The 13540-nt window shown below is 38.4% G+C and overlaps 1 protein-coding gene across 1 annotated transcript; it reads right to left on the bottom strand.

Moving 5' to 3' along the window:
• Positions 1-6781: 6781 nt before the first annotated feature.
• On the bottom strand, positions 6782-13036 carry lrit3a (info leucine-rich repeat, immunoglobulin-like and transmembrane domains 3a). Its single transcript, XM_040119409.1, has 4 exons — positions 12921-13036; positions 11034-11500; positions 8062-8367; positions 6782-7815 (listed from the first exon to the last, which is right to left on the bottom strand). Exons 1-4 carry the CDS (start codon positions 13034-13036, stop codon positions 6782-6784), a joined length of 1923 nt encoding a protein of 640 aa, XP_039975343.1.
• Between the last annotated feature and the right edge of the window lie 504 nt (positions 13037-13540).

Genomic DNA, 13540 nt, shown 5'->3' with positions numbered 1-13540 from the left:
CGCTGCAGTTGCTGTTAAATTTTTCAAATGGTCTGATAAAGAGCCTAATCATGGCTATAATGGGGTGAAGTTTAAGGCAGGCAAAACATCATCCCTTAGCAACAAATAGCTCCCGTGCTATCCTTTGAATATTCTGCTATGAATTGAATTAAAAGCCGGAGCAGTTAGTTTCCTTTTGTCTCTTACAGGTTTTTGGTTTATAAAATAAAACATTAACATACTGAAGTTCTGAAACAGCTCTGAGCATCAAAAATGTGGCAATATTTTCCAAATTTGTGAATAGGAGGAGTGCATAGTCATTCCAACATGTCCATTGTATAAATCATTTAATTATATTTTGTAACACAAACATGTAGTTTGCTCAGAAGACAATTGCACTTTGACAAACTGGGCTATGAGGTCAAGTCTATGTTCACTTTCTGAATTGCTGTTTATAGAAGGAGCTCTGGTCTGTCATGGTCATGTGCAACCATGGATACTGCTCTTAACTCTGTGGAATGAGGAAAACAATGAGCAACACCAGACAAACAACATAATGAAATGTCTGGCCTGAGATCCCTAAGATGGCCACTGGTGCGGAGTTGCTAGGAGACATCCTGGTGAAGTTCACAGGGTGGTCAACATTTTTCTTGACCTAGTAAGCTCAGTTCATTGGATGTAATTGGGAAAATAGTATTGGATCTGAAAGTTACACAAAACCGGGCACCCATAATGCATAGGTAGGCAAAAATTACGGACACTGATTTCCCATTCTTTGTCAGGGTGGTTTGAGTAGTCATTTTGTTACTCAACCAAAAAAAACCCCCAAAAAAACAAAACAGAAATTTCCGCATACTGATTATAACAAGGTAGTGTGTGTGTGTGTGTGTGTGTGTGTGTGTGTGTGTGTGTGTGTGTGTGTGTGTATATATATATATATATATATATATATATATATATCTTTTGATATTTGTGGTTTTATTTGGTTGTTGTAGACAATGTTGCAGGTTACTGAGCAGGACTACTTTATGGCAATAAAGAAATGTTTGTTCCATTAATATGTTGAAGTATTATCATTATCAGGTATTTAATTAATTGAAATTGCCAAAAATAGACCCATCACCATCTGACTCTTCGCTCTACAAATGAATTCTCAATTTATTTAATAAAAAAATCACACATTATATCTGTATTACTACATGGAATTACATATTCCATTAAATCCATTAAAACATTTATATCCGTATCTTGAATACATATGAGGAAAGTGTTTCGTTTATGTTTTCATATGTGAAGTGATGTTAGTGAATGGAGCACACAGTATTTGGACTCTCAATTTCTTACACAACAAATTGGTATGGCCAATTAATCTCTGTAGCTCTAGTGGCCAGATGTATAACTGCAATCTTGGCACAGCGTAGTGCAAACTGGAAAAGGGGCTTGATTGAGATAAGTACATTTTCATTAGGAGGAACACAGTTAAAGGGGAAAAAATGCCCCTTGATGTTTTGTTATCTCATATTTGGTGTTTTGGAATAGCTATCTTTGCTGTGCAGACAAACTATGTGCTGCTTCAGGCTGCTAGAATGTATTTGTATTTATTTTATTTTATTTATTTATTTTTTACAGATAAATCATTTGTTGTTCATTGTGTGACTGGCTTTGGCTTATAAATATGCACCCTGCTGGGGTGGAAAAGAAACTAAACCAACTCAGAGGAAGATGTTCTTTAACTGACCATGACCTTTGACCTATCTGTATAGGACACCAAATAGTGACAAGAATTTATCAATGGGGGACTGTAAAAACAACACCTTATTACAATTAATAATAAAAAATACAATATTTTTTACCTAAGTTTATGTTCTGTTGAGATAAGGCCAAAGTCTGCCCATCTGTTATGACAGTGGCTGTTCCTACAGGGAAATAATCTTTTGGACATCAGCAGTCACCATCTGTCAGCTTCGAGTGACGTCCCTGTGGCATTCCACAAAAAACTTGAGCTCAGTCTGAGATACACCCACTCAGCACAGGTCAGCTTACTGTACCTTTGGTACAGTGCTTTGTATTGTCTGCCTAGCCAAGTTCACTTTGCCACACATACTGAAGAGTGGCTGTCTTTTTACCTTCCGTTGCTCTGCTGTTAATTGAGATGGGGTACTTTTTGTGTGAGCATCTTGTTTTGTGTTATTATACTTGATGGCAGTTTTAAATCAATGAGCACTAGCCCAAGGCAGAATAATAGATATAGCAGTAGTTGTTGTAGCAGTTTATGTAGTTGCTTATGGTTTATACTGTATCTATTCATATTTAAACCTCTCCTTTTCCAAGCACAATAAATCTACAAGAAACTCCAGAAACTACTGACACACATGGTTTGAGGACCAAAAGACCTCCATATACAGCAGAATTTCCAGTAGTCTACAGTACTTTCAGCATCACTTCTGTCAGTACCATGAATTGGGATTGTCCGTGTGGACCGGAGAGGTGTCAGACTCACCCACACAGCTGCTGTTTCTCCCCGCTCTTGAAAGACGTTCATCCCAGCAAGCTGTTCCAAGGGCCAAGGCTCCAGAGCTTTGAACCATAAAATAGATCAGCGCTGCTGTGATCGTTGCAGCCAACATAATCCTGCACCTTGTCCCTGCCTTGGGAGTTGCACCTGGTCAGTTTTTCTCAGGCATTCCGTCTGTCAGAGCTGGCGCACAAGAATTCCCCAAAATTAAGCAACGCTTGCTTATAGACTGTTGGCATCCTTGTCCAAGGCTTCAACCTAGAGAGACAGTGGAGCTTTACATTCCGGGAGATGTCACGCTAAGGGATGAGAGAGAGATGCAAAACCCCAATGAAAAGATGGAGGACTCAGAATAAAGAAGGTAATACTGCTATTGCAGTGTTAGACCAAAAGGAAAAAAAAAAAAAGTGTGTGGGATCCTGCTCACTTCCCACTTTGGCCCCCAGGGTGCCAGTCTGTTTTGGAAGCAAAGATTGAAATTCCTGACACCCCCGTGGTAAATTTTGCACATGCTAGTCCAGCATTGGAATAAGATCTTCTTTAAGCTGCAGTCAGTATCTCAAGCAGAATGTGGAATATGCAAGAAATGAGGCTGGGCTGAAGAAAGGTCCCACATAATAACAAAGCTTACCCTCACCCCACCCCCTGACCCATGTCCCTTCTGAATGTGGATGGATGTGTTTCTTTGAGACAGAGTTTTTGTGTCTGGGAGAGAGAGACAGGGAGATGGACATTGCAAGTGAGTCTATTGGAAGGGACGCAACCCTGAAATATTTAGATATTATATTGGGGAACAAAATTGACCTTTGGTACTTTTTTCAAACTATAACACCATTCATAAAGGACCTACTCTTACAGTACAAGTATAATTTAAACATGCCACACACACACAATAGACGCTCTGTTTTGTGTCCGGTGTGTGAATGAGAAGCCAGTGTGACAGAGTGTCTCCTGTTGATGTTCATTTGGCTCCCAGAGGGAATCAGTAAAATGAGTAATTTTATAGAGAACGGAGCAGGAGCGGAGCCGATTCGCTGGTCTAAATTGTTTGTCCTCATTTTACCCAGGAGAACAACTAACAGACAGCAGGAACCAAAACCTCTATTCATACCCTCGGTGACTAGGATATTGTCAGCAGCAATGTCACCAATTAGCTTGTAGAGGAGAATTAGAAGATTTACAAGGCAAGGAGAGTTGCCCTGTCTTCTGACTAATGATAGCAGTCTGAAGGGCACTGACCTTTTCCCACGGTTTCACACATGGCAGATAATAATGAATATATTATGAATATATTATATCATCTATAATTTCACTTCAGGTGGGTATTGCATTGAATGACAATCACACGTGTTTGAATCATCAGGTAAAGTGTGTATCCAGGATAAAGCAAGAGTGAAGATGATTCAGCCATATAAAATGCCACCTCATGTCATTGCTCTTGTGAGGCAAATAGTTCCGGTCCTTAATTCCAGCTGGGTGAGTCACTTTCAAGCAGTTACGTACATTACAAAGCATTTTAGACTACGTAACTCTAGATTGAAATAGTGTCATGCTGATATGATTATTTTGCAGGTATTACATAACATTTTCTGCCTAAAATCTGTAGTTTTTTATTTAAAAAAAAAAAAAAAAAATTATTATTGCAGTATATTGTTGTACAAATGTGTTTGGTCGAGTGTGGTGAAACACTAAAAACAGCACCACTACTTTGGCTGCAGAAATGTTTTCCATCTGCTTCTTAAAAATATTGACCACGGTGGTCAGGTCACACCTGCTGGTACTAATCCCATCAACAATTTTATAATTTCAGTAAACATATACTGCATTTGTGTTCACATTACTTGGCTGTTGATTTTGATGTACTTTTTCCACATTCAGTGTCATCAATAAGGTGCAAAAACTTCACAGATATGACAGTAGGTGCTCCATAATCTTTGCTGTTATTTGAATGAGTGTAAAGTTAATGGATTGCAGGTTTAAGATTGACTGTGCAGACTTATCAAGCTACTATGGCTTTGCGCTTGACCTCTGACTGAAATGGCTAGTGATAAGTTTGTTTCACATTAACCTCAAATTGGAAGCAAATCCAGTCTATTAGACCCCGTTCATTTCATATATTACAAGATGTTACCGCAACCACACCACAGCAGTTTTTGAGCAATATCTTTTACTAGCCTTGTTGTAATATATTCTGTCACTACTTACATATGAACAGTTTTCCACTGAACTACTATAATGGCACTAAGATGCCACTGTAAAGCCTCTACAGAGGTGAAGTATCTCGCTTCCAGTTGCCGTGTCTGGATTTTGTTTCATGCATCACAACCCAGTGGCAACTGTGGCACTATTAAAGAAGAAATCTATTGTATCTGTTTATATCAGACCGATAAATTGTCGGCTAGTTAAATAGATAGGTGGCTCTCAGGGGCAAGAGGACCAGGGGGATAGAGAGGTGGGAAAAGGTGAGACAGACAGACAAAACAATGGATTAATTAACATACTGTCTCACTGTCCAGTCATAGTTTATTGATCATTAACAGCCTGGCCCATCCTTGTCTACCTTCCATTTATTCTATTTGTTGAAACAGCCTTGCTATTGCCATAATAACAGCACTGCTGGCATTAAGAGATTACTTACTGCTGCAGGCTCATGCAGATGGTGGCACAGAGGTATCCATGGGAACAGGTTTCCACGTCCACCCACTGTCTTATCAGGATTTACGGCAACGCCTGTTCAAATGTAAGGAGAGCATGACAACGGTAACCCATTGATTTTCAGGATGAACGTGCCTGCTCTTGTTCATAGCTGAGTGAGCACATGTGATATGTCTGTGTCAATTTGTATGCTCACTTCTATTCATAAATAAGACTGATCATACTTTTACTAGTAACAATGTCTGTATTTTGCTTCTACATGAAGAATTATGTTTAACTCATAGTGGATAATATTCTGTTTTTTCAGGCAGTCTTCCTTTCTTCGTGTCTGTGTGCCTCTGCCTGGGCACTAGCATTACCAACATGGAGAAAGATATACAGTACACACAAAGATGGTGTATGATGAGGATAACATGATGGGGGAACTACTACTGTATAAACAGTACATGGAGTAGAGTGTGCATTGTAAAACTGGAATTAAGTTTCACCCTTTGAAGCCTAGAAAGAGCACAAAATCTTTTGCTGAGAGAAAAGTCAGAAAGATTAGCACAGAAACTAAAATTATGCAAGTCAGAAATAAGAATAACATGGATTTCTGTGTTCACATTGAATTTTTTCACCACTACCTACCATCATTTGGGTGTTGACTGTGATGTGTTACTCTCTGATGTAAAGATAGGTATATAAGAGAAATGCTGGTATATTATTGAGGAACAGTGTTGTTTTAGTGGCTCTCTATCAAAAATGCAAATAAAACCCCTACAACTCATTGACAGGCAACATTTTCTTTTTCTTTTTTTAATTTTGGAAAATGATTTAATATGGGAGCAGTTTTTCACTTATCTATGCAGATAACACGGTACGAGTACACAAGAATTCAACAGTTTTATTAAGGGTTTATTAAAAACAAATGTACAACTCCATTTATAGACAAATACATACGTAAAGTCATAGAAACTGGCAATGTTTACCAGATGAGTCACTTATTCTATCAAACACACTGGCAGCGCTTTCTTGTCCAGTAAGGCAACAATCAGCTTGATGCTTAAAGCAACAATGATGTTGTAAATGCTACGGGGAGTGGTTAATGGGTCTTCTTTGACACCACCACATGATATTCATATCTGACACTTAAACTTTGGCATTGAATATAACATTGAACGCCACACACAGTTAACTGACAGGCTCTTCATATGGTACTATTTATAATTTAGTCCAACAAAGGTGCAGTGCTGCAGTGACAACTATTGAAACTTCTTTATCAAATATAAGGCTCCAAAATAAATAAGGACATGAATAAAAAGTATCAGACAGTCACTTGAATCTGATTTGAGTTTTACAAACAAAATCCAGGGAATGTTTTCATGTTCACTAAGTTTTTTCTAAATCATTATATAAATCTTTATAAATTGTTAGTTGATTGGAAATGGAGAATAGGTGCATTAAACCAGTACATGAAAGCGAATCAGTGCTTTATCACCCCACAGATGTGAAAAAATTAAATATACATTTGTAAAGATTTATAAAGGATTTCCCAGTGAATATATTAAGTGTCATAAAAGGCATATAAAGAGAATTTCATCTAATGTGTTTCTAATGTGGCATTTGGGCATTGGCCATGGATTCCTGACGTCAGCAGAGATACTCAGACCGGGAACTGTCGCTCTTATAGGTCATCTGGGAGTCTATGCTCGACCTTGAACAAAGGAGCATTCGCTCTGACTCATGGGTTGGTCTCCTTGCCCAAAGCTCAGTTGGGTGAGAGTTCAAAGTTCTTTGTTTCATTGAAATTGTCTCAAACTTGACATAGCTCTCTTTTTCAAGCTCCTCTTCATCCAAAGCTGTGTTGCTTCCCTTGCAGTAGAGAGCGAGAATCTTGTAGAGCAACAGAGCAATAAGAGGCAAAACCAAAGCACAGGCAATGCCGCTTATGATAATGAAAAGATGGTTCTGCCCACCATCCTCTACATTTTCCAGTGTGTAGAAGTCAATGCAGGGATCTTTTCCAGCATCACTACCTTTTGCTATGAGGCAAACTGAGTACCTCATCCCAGATGACAGTCCCTCTAGGAGCATTTTTCCACTGCCAGCATTAGTCTCCTCTGTCCTTTTGATGTCATCCTCACCATAGGGTGAGTATACAACTGTAAGCGGGGCATCATTTGGTAACCCATCTGCTGTCCAGAGCAGCACTGCACTGTCAGTTGTTTCCTCTACAATCTTCAGGTCTTTGACAGACTTTGATGCATAACTTTTCTTGCTCTTTTCGTCTGCTGCGAGCTTTCTCCCATTGCTTCCTGGCTGGATCTTTGTTTGTTTGAATGAGCCTTTCTGTAAACCATTGCTGGGGGTAGTTTTCGGCTTCTTTGGGACAGCAGATAGTGTTGTTGATGTTCTTGGGACAACTGTGGACATTATGGAGGACGAGTTTGGAATGTCTGTAGGGGGAGTAAATGTTGTGCCTTGGCTGGTTTGTGCAGTTCCAATGCTCGACCTCACTGGAGGGATGGTGGTACTAATGGTACCAGCAACCGAGAGAGAAATGGTGGCTTCTGCGTTCCCAGCAACATTCTTAGCTTTGCAACTGTAGTTCCCAGCATCTTTGTACAATATTCCGGTCAAACTCATGATGGACCATCTGATGCCCTCCCCAGGTGACTCCTGGACTATAGGGAGGAAGAAGAACACAAAAGTCAGCATGGTTAGAGTCTTACCAAATCTTGCACTGCTTTGCATGTTTTCAAAAGGATTATGAACCTGTGGCACTAGCCCTGCAGAGATTAATACTTCCTGCTCATCAGGAAGTGAAAATTTACATGCATTATATAGGTAACCAAAGATATAACTCTTAATAAATTTGAAACCAGCATTTTTCTAAAATGCTTAAACTTCACAGAGCCTGCATGTTATACCTGTATTGTTGACCAGTGAGCCATCTGACTTAGCCCAGTAAAGAGTTGGTGTCGGAGACCCCGTGACATCACATCGTAAGAGAACATTACTGCCCAAAGGAGATGTGATCTTGGTTGCAGAAGTCATGACTGATGGTTTTATACAATTATCCAGTTCAGCACGCTGAAAAAGGACACCAGCCAGATTCTCGGGACCACTGCAGGTCAGGAATAGGTCCATCAAAACCACTGTTGTGTCCGCCATTTTGGAAATCTCAATCAGTTTGGAAATTTTACAGTCACAGAACCAGGGATTATCTTGGAGGCCTGTAGATAAAAAGATAAAAAAAAAAGAATTATGCTTATTAATTGCTGTTTCATACCATTTCAGTTTGCAACACCATCCATTTAAATGCTATATTACTTTAAAGCATTTTTTTGAACATAATGGAAAGAGTAGAAGATGCTGAGATGGCAATGTAGCAGTGAAGAGGCAAAACAAAACTTAAAGGGTAGTGTGGGATACAGATTTGTAAAATGACTCAGTCACTTTCAATCCTAGCAGAACTCGATGCTTTCAAACAGCTGCAATGATTATTGTGCTATAAAGTTATTTTAGGAAGAAACCTACTTAAAAATGGATTACAGTACACAAGGCAGCTTACTGACTTACTGACTTTTTTTCCCAACATGAATGTACAGCTTTATGATAGCAAGGCAAACCAGTAAAATAGATAAAAACCTAAAAACACCTAACGATGTATTCTCTGAGGTCACTTAAACACCACTGCAAACAGCGGGTACCTATCGGTTGCACGGTACATGTAAGTTAAATGCATTTGTCAACCACCATTAGCTTTCTCTTTTTGCAGTGAAAATTCACATCATTTTAGGCATTGTGACTGCTAAATTCAAGGGCTGTGGAAGTGAACCTATCCTATGGACTCCTTTACAACTTCCTGTATACACCTGCTGCAAACAATAGGTGACACATGTACTGGTGCAAATTAAAGTCCTTTAACAAGATTACTTTGTCTTAACAGTAGCAAAGCATCTAATCTTACTCTGGCCTTACAAAAGTTTGTGGCAACACACAATTTCCAGTAGCCTCTCTGTTAACAAACATTAATAGGTCACTAACAACTTTAATTTATTTTAATCCATGTTTTCATTTTTAGTTTATTGGAACTATTTGTGTGGTTAAAATTGTATAAGAAACTGAAAATAAATTTATCAGTGAAATTCTAGCTTACTGTCCAAACTATATTTTAGTTTTTTTTAATATATTTTAAAATGCATTTATTTATACTTAAGTAAATGTAGTTGTATAATAATTCAAAGCAGTAAAAGGGAGCATACCTCTCATTAAATATTAACAGGAAATGCTTTTATGGTGTGCTAAAGAAGCTGTTGTCTGTTAGTGCGTGGTCTGTTTTTTCAGATCATGCACTACTGCCTAATCCTGTTTCTCCTTCAGGTACACCAGAGCACACAGCCAGCTCTTCTGGCATGGATAAGCTAGCTTGGCCTTATACAGCCTATTAAGAATATCCCTCCAACTGTCAGTGCTACAGCGAACAAGCATTTGCTTACATGTAAGTCAAAAATGCGTCTAACAAAAAAAACTTACTAAATACTACTTACTTAAAAATACTAAAATTTTGAAACCATCTTTTTCAGCCCACTTCCTCCTGATTCAAAACAAAAACTCAAATTCCTACTGGCATTTTTGCTCCCTCCCTCCTTGCACCTCACTTGACTGTGTGTCTACAGTGGAAGACAGTGCTCTTAGCAAGTGTTCAACATTAAGTCATTTCAGCAACAAACGCTAAAATTCTTTCTTATGCCAAAAAAGCAAATGACAAGGCAGTAAGCGCTGTGTAGAAATTTCTGCCAGTTTTTGCTTATCAAACTCATTGATTTAATAATAAATATTAGTCTATGAGTTTAAAACTGAAAGTAGGTAACACTACTCTGTTAAGTATCTGTATTCCCTCGTGGAGATGAACACAGCTTAATTAAACTGAAATATAGGAAACTTCTAACATTTAGTTTTGGACAAAACTTTTGAAAAATCGATTTAATGCGTTTTTGTACAGCTGGCGTAACTTTCAAAAGTAAATCTGATGTTTTGAATCATCGTAACAGTTGTAGAGATGCACAGAAAGTTAATTTTATGAATTCAAAATTAGACATTGATTGTTATATAATTACCAGTTCAAATGATCAGTTCTGGCTAAGGTAAATTGTATTGCACACTTACGCTCAGTAACAATATGTTGTTTTAATCAATAATTGACTGATAATGAGCTGGCCAATATATTGTGAACTTTAAATAAAGACTTAGGCCTTTTTTTGTTTTTGTTTCCTTTTCTTAGAACTACTTCAGTACTACAGTGCATTATGAGCAGAACTTTTTTTCTCAAAGCATGTACAATAACAAATGCCTAGCAATTGCAAGCCATATGGCATATGCTTGGCTTGTACAAACACTAATGTATAATTTATTTATCTGACTAAAATGTTTTTTCAAAGTGCCATTAAAAGGTCAAATCTTTGACGCTGGAGCTTAGACTTTTGGGTGTTTCAAAATGATTAAAAGTTTTGAATATCATGTTGCCTTCAGAAACTTTTCCGAAATTACCATGGTTTTTCGTTGCGTAGTGCATGGTCACATGGGATACAGTACATTTGTGATAAAGTTTTTTTTTTCTAATTTGATCCACTGAACTTGACCCTAGCTTGGATAGCCAAGAAGTGCTGTGTTAAATATTCAGTAGTTAAGTGTCAACTCTGCCACTACTTAGAATAAGCTAATTTGACCGGTTTTGTCCTGGCAGTCACTACCAGGGCAAGTTTGAGTCAATAAGAACATGACTGGCTAGATTAACAGGTGATGGCAAGAAGTTCCAGAGGTAATTCCAAATAAGCCAAAAAGTGTCCTGCCCTGACCCTTTTATCCTGTAAAACCAGAGGCACCCTTTTCTCCTTACCTAACACGATTTTCTGCGAAGCATTAGTAGAGATGGGTGCTCCGTTGAAGGGGGGCCAGATATCCATGAGATCAGAGGGTAGGGTTGTTAATTTGTTGCTGGATAGATCCAAGTAGGTAATGTTGAGGAGGTAGGGGATAGCCTCAGTGGGAACATTAGTGAGTCTGTTGTTGTGTAGATCCAGTGTCCTCAGCCTGGGCATCTCTTTTAGAGACTCCCAGGGGAATATGGAGATCATATTTCCATCCAGCCTCAATTCGTGGAGCACTTTGAGGTTGTAGAAACTTCCGGTATCAACTGAGGTTATGGAATTGTAAGTAATCCAGAGGTACCTTAGCTCCACCAGGTAGTAAAAAGCTTCTGTTGGGATTCGGCGTGCCGCGGTTTTCTCAATACGAAGTTTAACTGTATCCACTGGGACATTGACAGGGATATCAGACATATCTGGGTCATTGCAGAGCACAGATCTAAGAATGAAAGATAAATAAGTTAAATGGTTTAAACATATCTATGGCCAGATAACAAAACAGTTTTACAAAAGGTAAATGTAACAGTTTAAACCATTTTCCAGTGAGGCAGCAGATGAGCATTTTAGAGAATTAACTACCAATCTACAAGGTATAAGTATCTGTCTACAGTATCTATACATCCATCCATTCATCCAGACTCTCTGTTGTGATGTGGGATTCGTTGACATGAATCTTAAGGGCACCTCCTATATGGCAAGGTCAGAGCTAATCACTATCACTCTCATCATCAAAAGTGAGCGATCATGTGGATTGACTTCCAATGCAGAAGGTGGAATGTCTGGAATCAGTTATATTCATGGATACACAAGAGAATTGTTTGATTGAAAACACTTTCAATAAGAGTTTAATTAGCAATACATGATTACAAGTAAGAAAAACCTGAATTTTAGCTTGTAGTAATGACTGTTCTGATGATAATATCAGTAGTCCTGTACCAGAACATGTGCCCTGTTACCTATATAATTTAATCTTCACTAGTATCACTACTTCCACTGACATCTTTTCTCTGCTTTACGATGGTCGCATATCATCACAATCAAACTTTTCTCTGTTGTCTAACTTGTTAGTGAAAATTTACCCTCAAAGAGAGAGATTACATCATGGAGTAGGGTTCATACTAATAGGAATTATTATGCAAGTGGCAATTAGGTCTTTCTTATGGATAAATGGATTGGTACCAATTGCTGGGAATGTATATTATGTCAATACAGGTCAGTACAGCCTGTACAAATCACCCTGTGGTGGATTTAGCTAAACTACGTTACGTTCAGTGTCCTCGAGATACGAAATTCAAAGATTATTATTTTACTTATCATGGTATTAATATTGCTTTCCTCCATTTTTACTTTAACAGTACAATGAATGGTTCTACATTTTAGTTAAGTTGCTCATCCAAATTGGGTCCCACCGTCTTAACACACCCCAGTGTCGGCAAGATTGCCGAAAATGTTTGGAGCTTTGTCCTCCTCAATAAACATGTAAATATAACTTGTTAAGTTTACACTCTTAACCTTCCATTGATTTAACATGAATCACGCACCTGGCGGTGCGCTGTGGTACTTACTGTTATGCTCTTTCAAATGGGTCATCATTGCTAAATGTGCCTCTGAAAAGATGTGAAACTTTTTAAAAAAAACTTTCACAAATTTAGTTTAAAATTACATTGAGGGGAATACATAGTTGGACCTTTTTTATTTATCGTTTATTATTTTGTAAGTGAAGGTATAGCAAAGGTGACCTAATTAGGCAAACTTTTTTACAAATGTCAAGAAACTGTCTTTCATTTTAATTTTCCGAACCGCCAAAGGACACCAAGTGTGTGTGAATGAGTGAGCACAATTAAAGTGCAATTTTTTACCTGGTTCCTGTTCCGTCAGTACGTCCATGGAAGACACAGGTGCACTGGGATGGACAGAAGGGATGAGCCATACTGAGACAGCATAGGAATACATGCACATAGAGAAGTCGATGCATGATTTCATCAAATGCACCCAAAATTCTCACATCGAGGAGAGATCAAAAAAGACATCCGGATTCATTGAGAGCCTGAAGCATTATCCTTGCCAAAAAAACAAATGTAAATCAATGAAAAGAGCCTTCAAAGTCCATAAGAAGCAACAGTACACAAGCTGAAGATCTAATTACAATACAGGCGACCTGTCAGGTTGAAAGCGTAGGAGGTGGGGCTAGTTGGGGTTGGGGAATTAGTGGAGGATTTATCGGGTTTGACAGGGTCATGCAAGCTACAGGTAGGCAGCGGGGCAGGACCAGTCATTTGGTAATCAGATAATTCTGGAGGTTTCCCCTCACGTGATCAAGCCACGGCTTTATTAAGCCATTCAGTTACCAACCACATCATTGCTTTTTTAAGTTTTCTGCTGAAGGTTCATGCCCTTACCTGTGTCACATTCATTGTTGGACGCATGGTGAAACTTTTTTTAATCACAATATGTATGGCTAAAACCAGCCCTGTTTAGT

The sequence above is a fragment of the Xiphias gladius genome, chromosome 23 (assembly GCF_016859285.1).
Source record: "Xiphias gladius isolate SHS-SW01 ecotype Sanya breed wild chromosome 23, ASM1685928v1, whole genome shotgun sequence".
Lineage (NCBI taxonomy): Eukaryota > Metazoa > Chordata > Actinopteri > Istiophoriformes > Xiphiidae > Xiphias > Xiphias gladius.
The sequence above is the reverse complement of the archived record's forward strand: the minus strand, read 5'-3'. Positions and strand labels throughout refer to the sequence as shown.

Coding starts and splice junctions, on each gene's coding strand:
- lrit3a (XM_040119409.1), bottom strand. CDS start 13,036: ATGCATCGACTTCTCTATGTGCATGTATTCCTATGCTGTCTCAGTATG. Junction 11,501..12,920: donor ACTGACGGAACAGGAACCAG/GTAAAAAATTGC, acceptor TTTCATTCTTAG/ATCTGTGCTCTGCAATGACC. Junction 8,368..11,033: donor TTCGCAGAAAATCGTGTTAG/GTAAGGAGAAAA, acceptor TTTTATCTACAG/GCCTCCAAGATAATCCCTGG.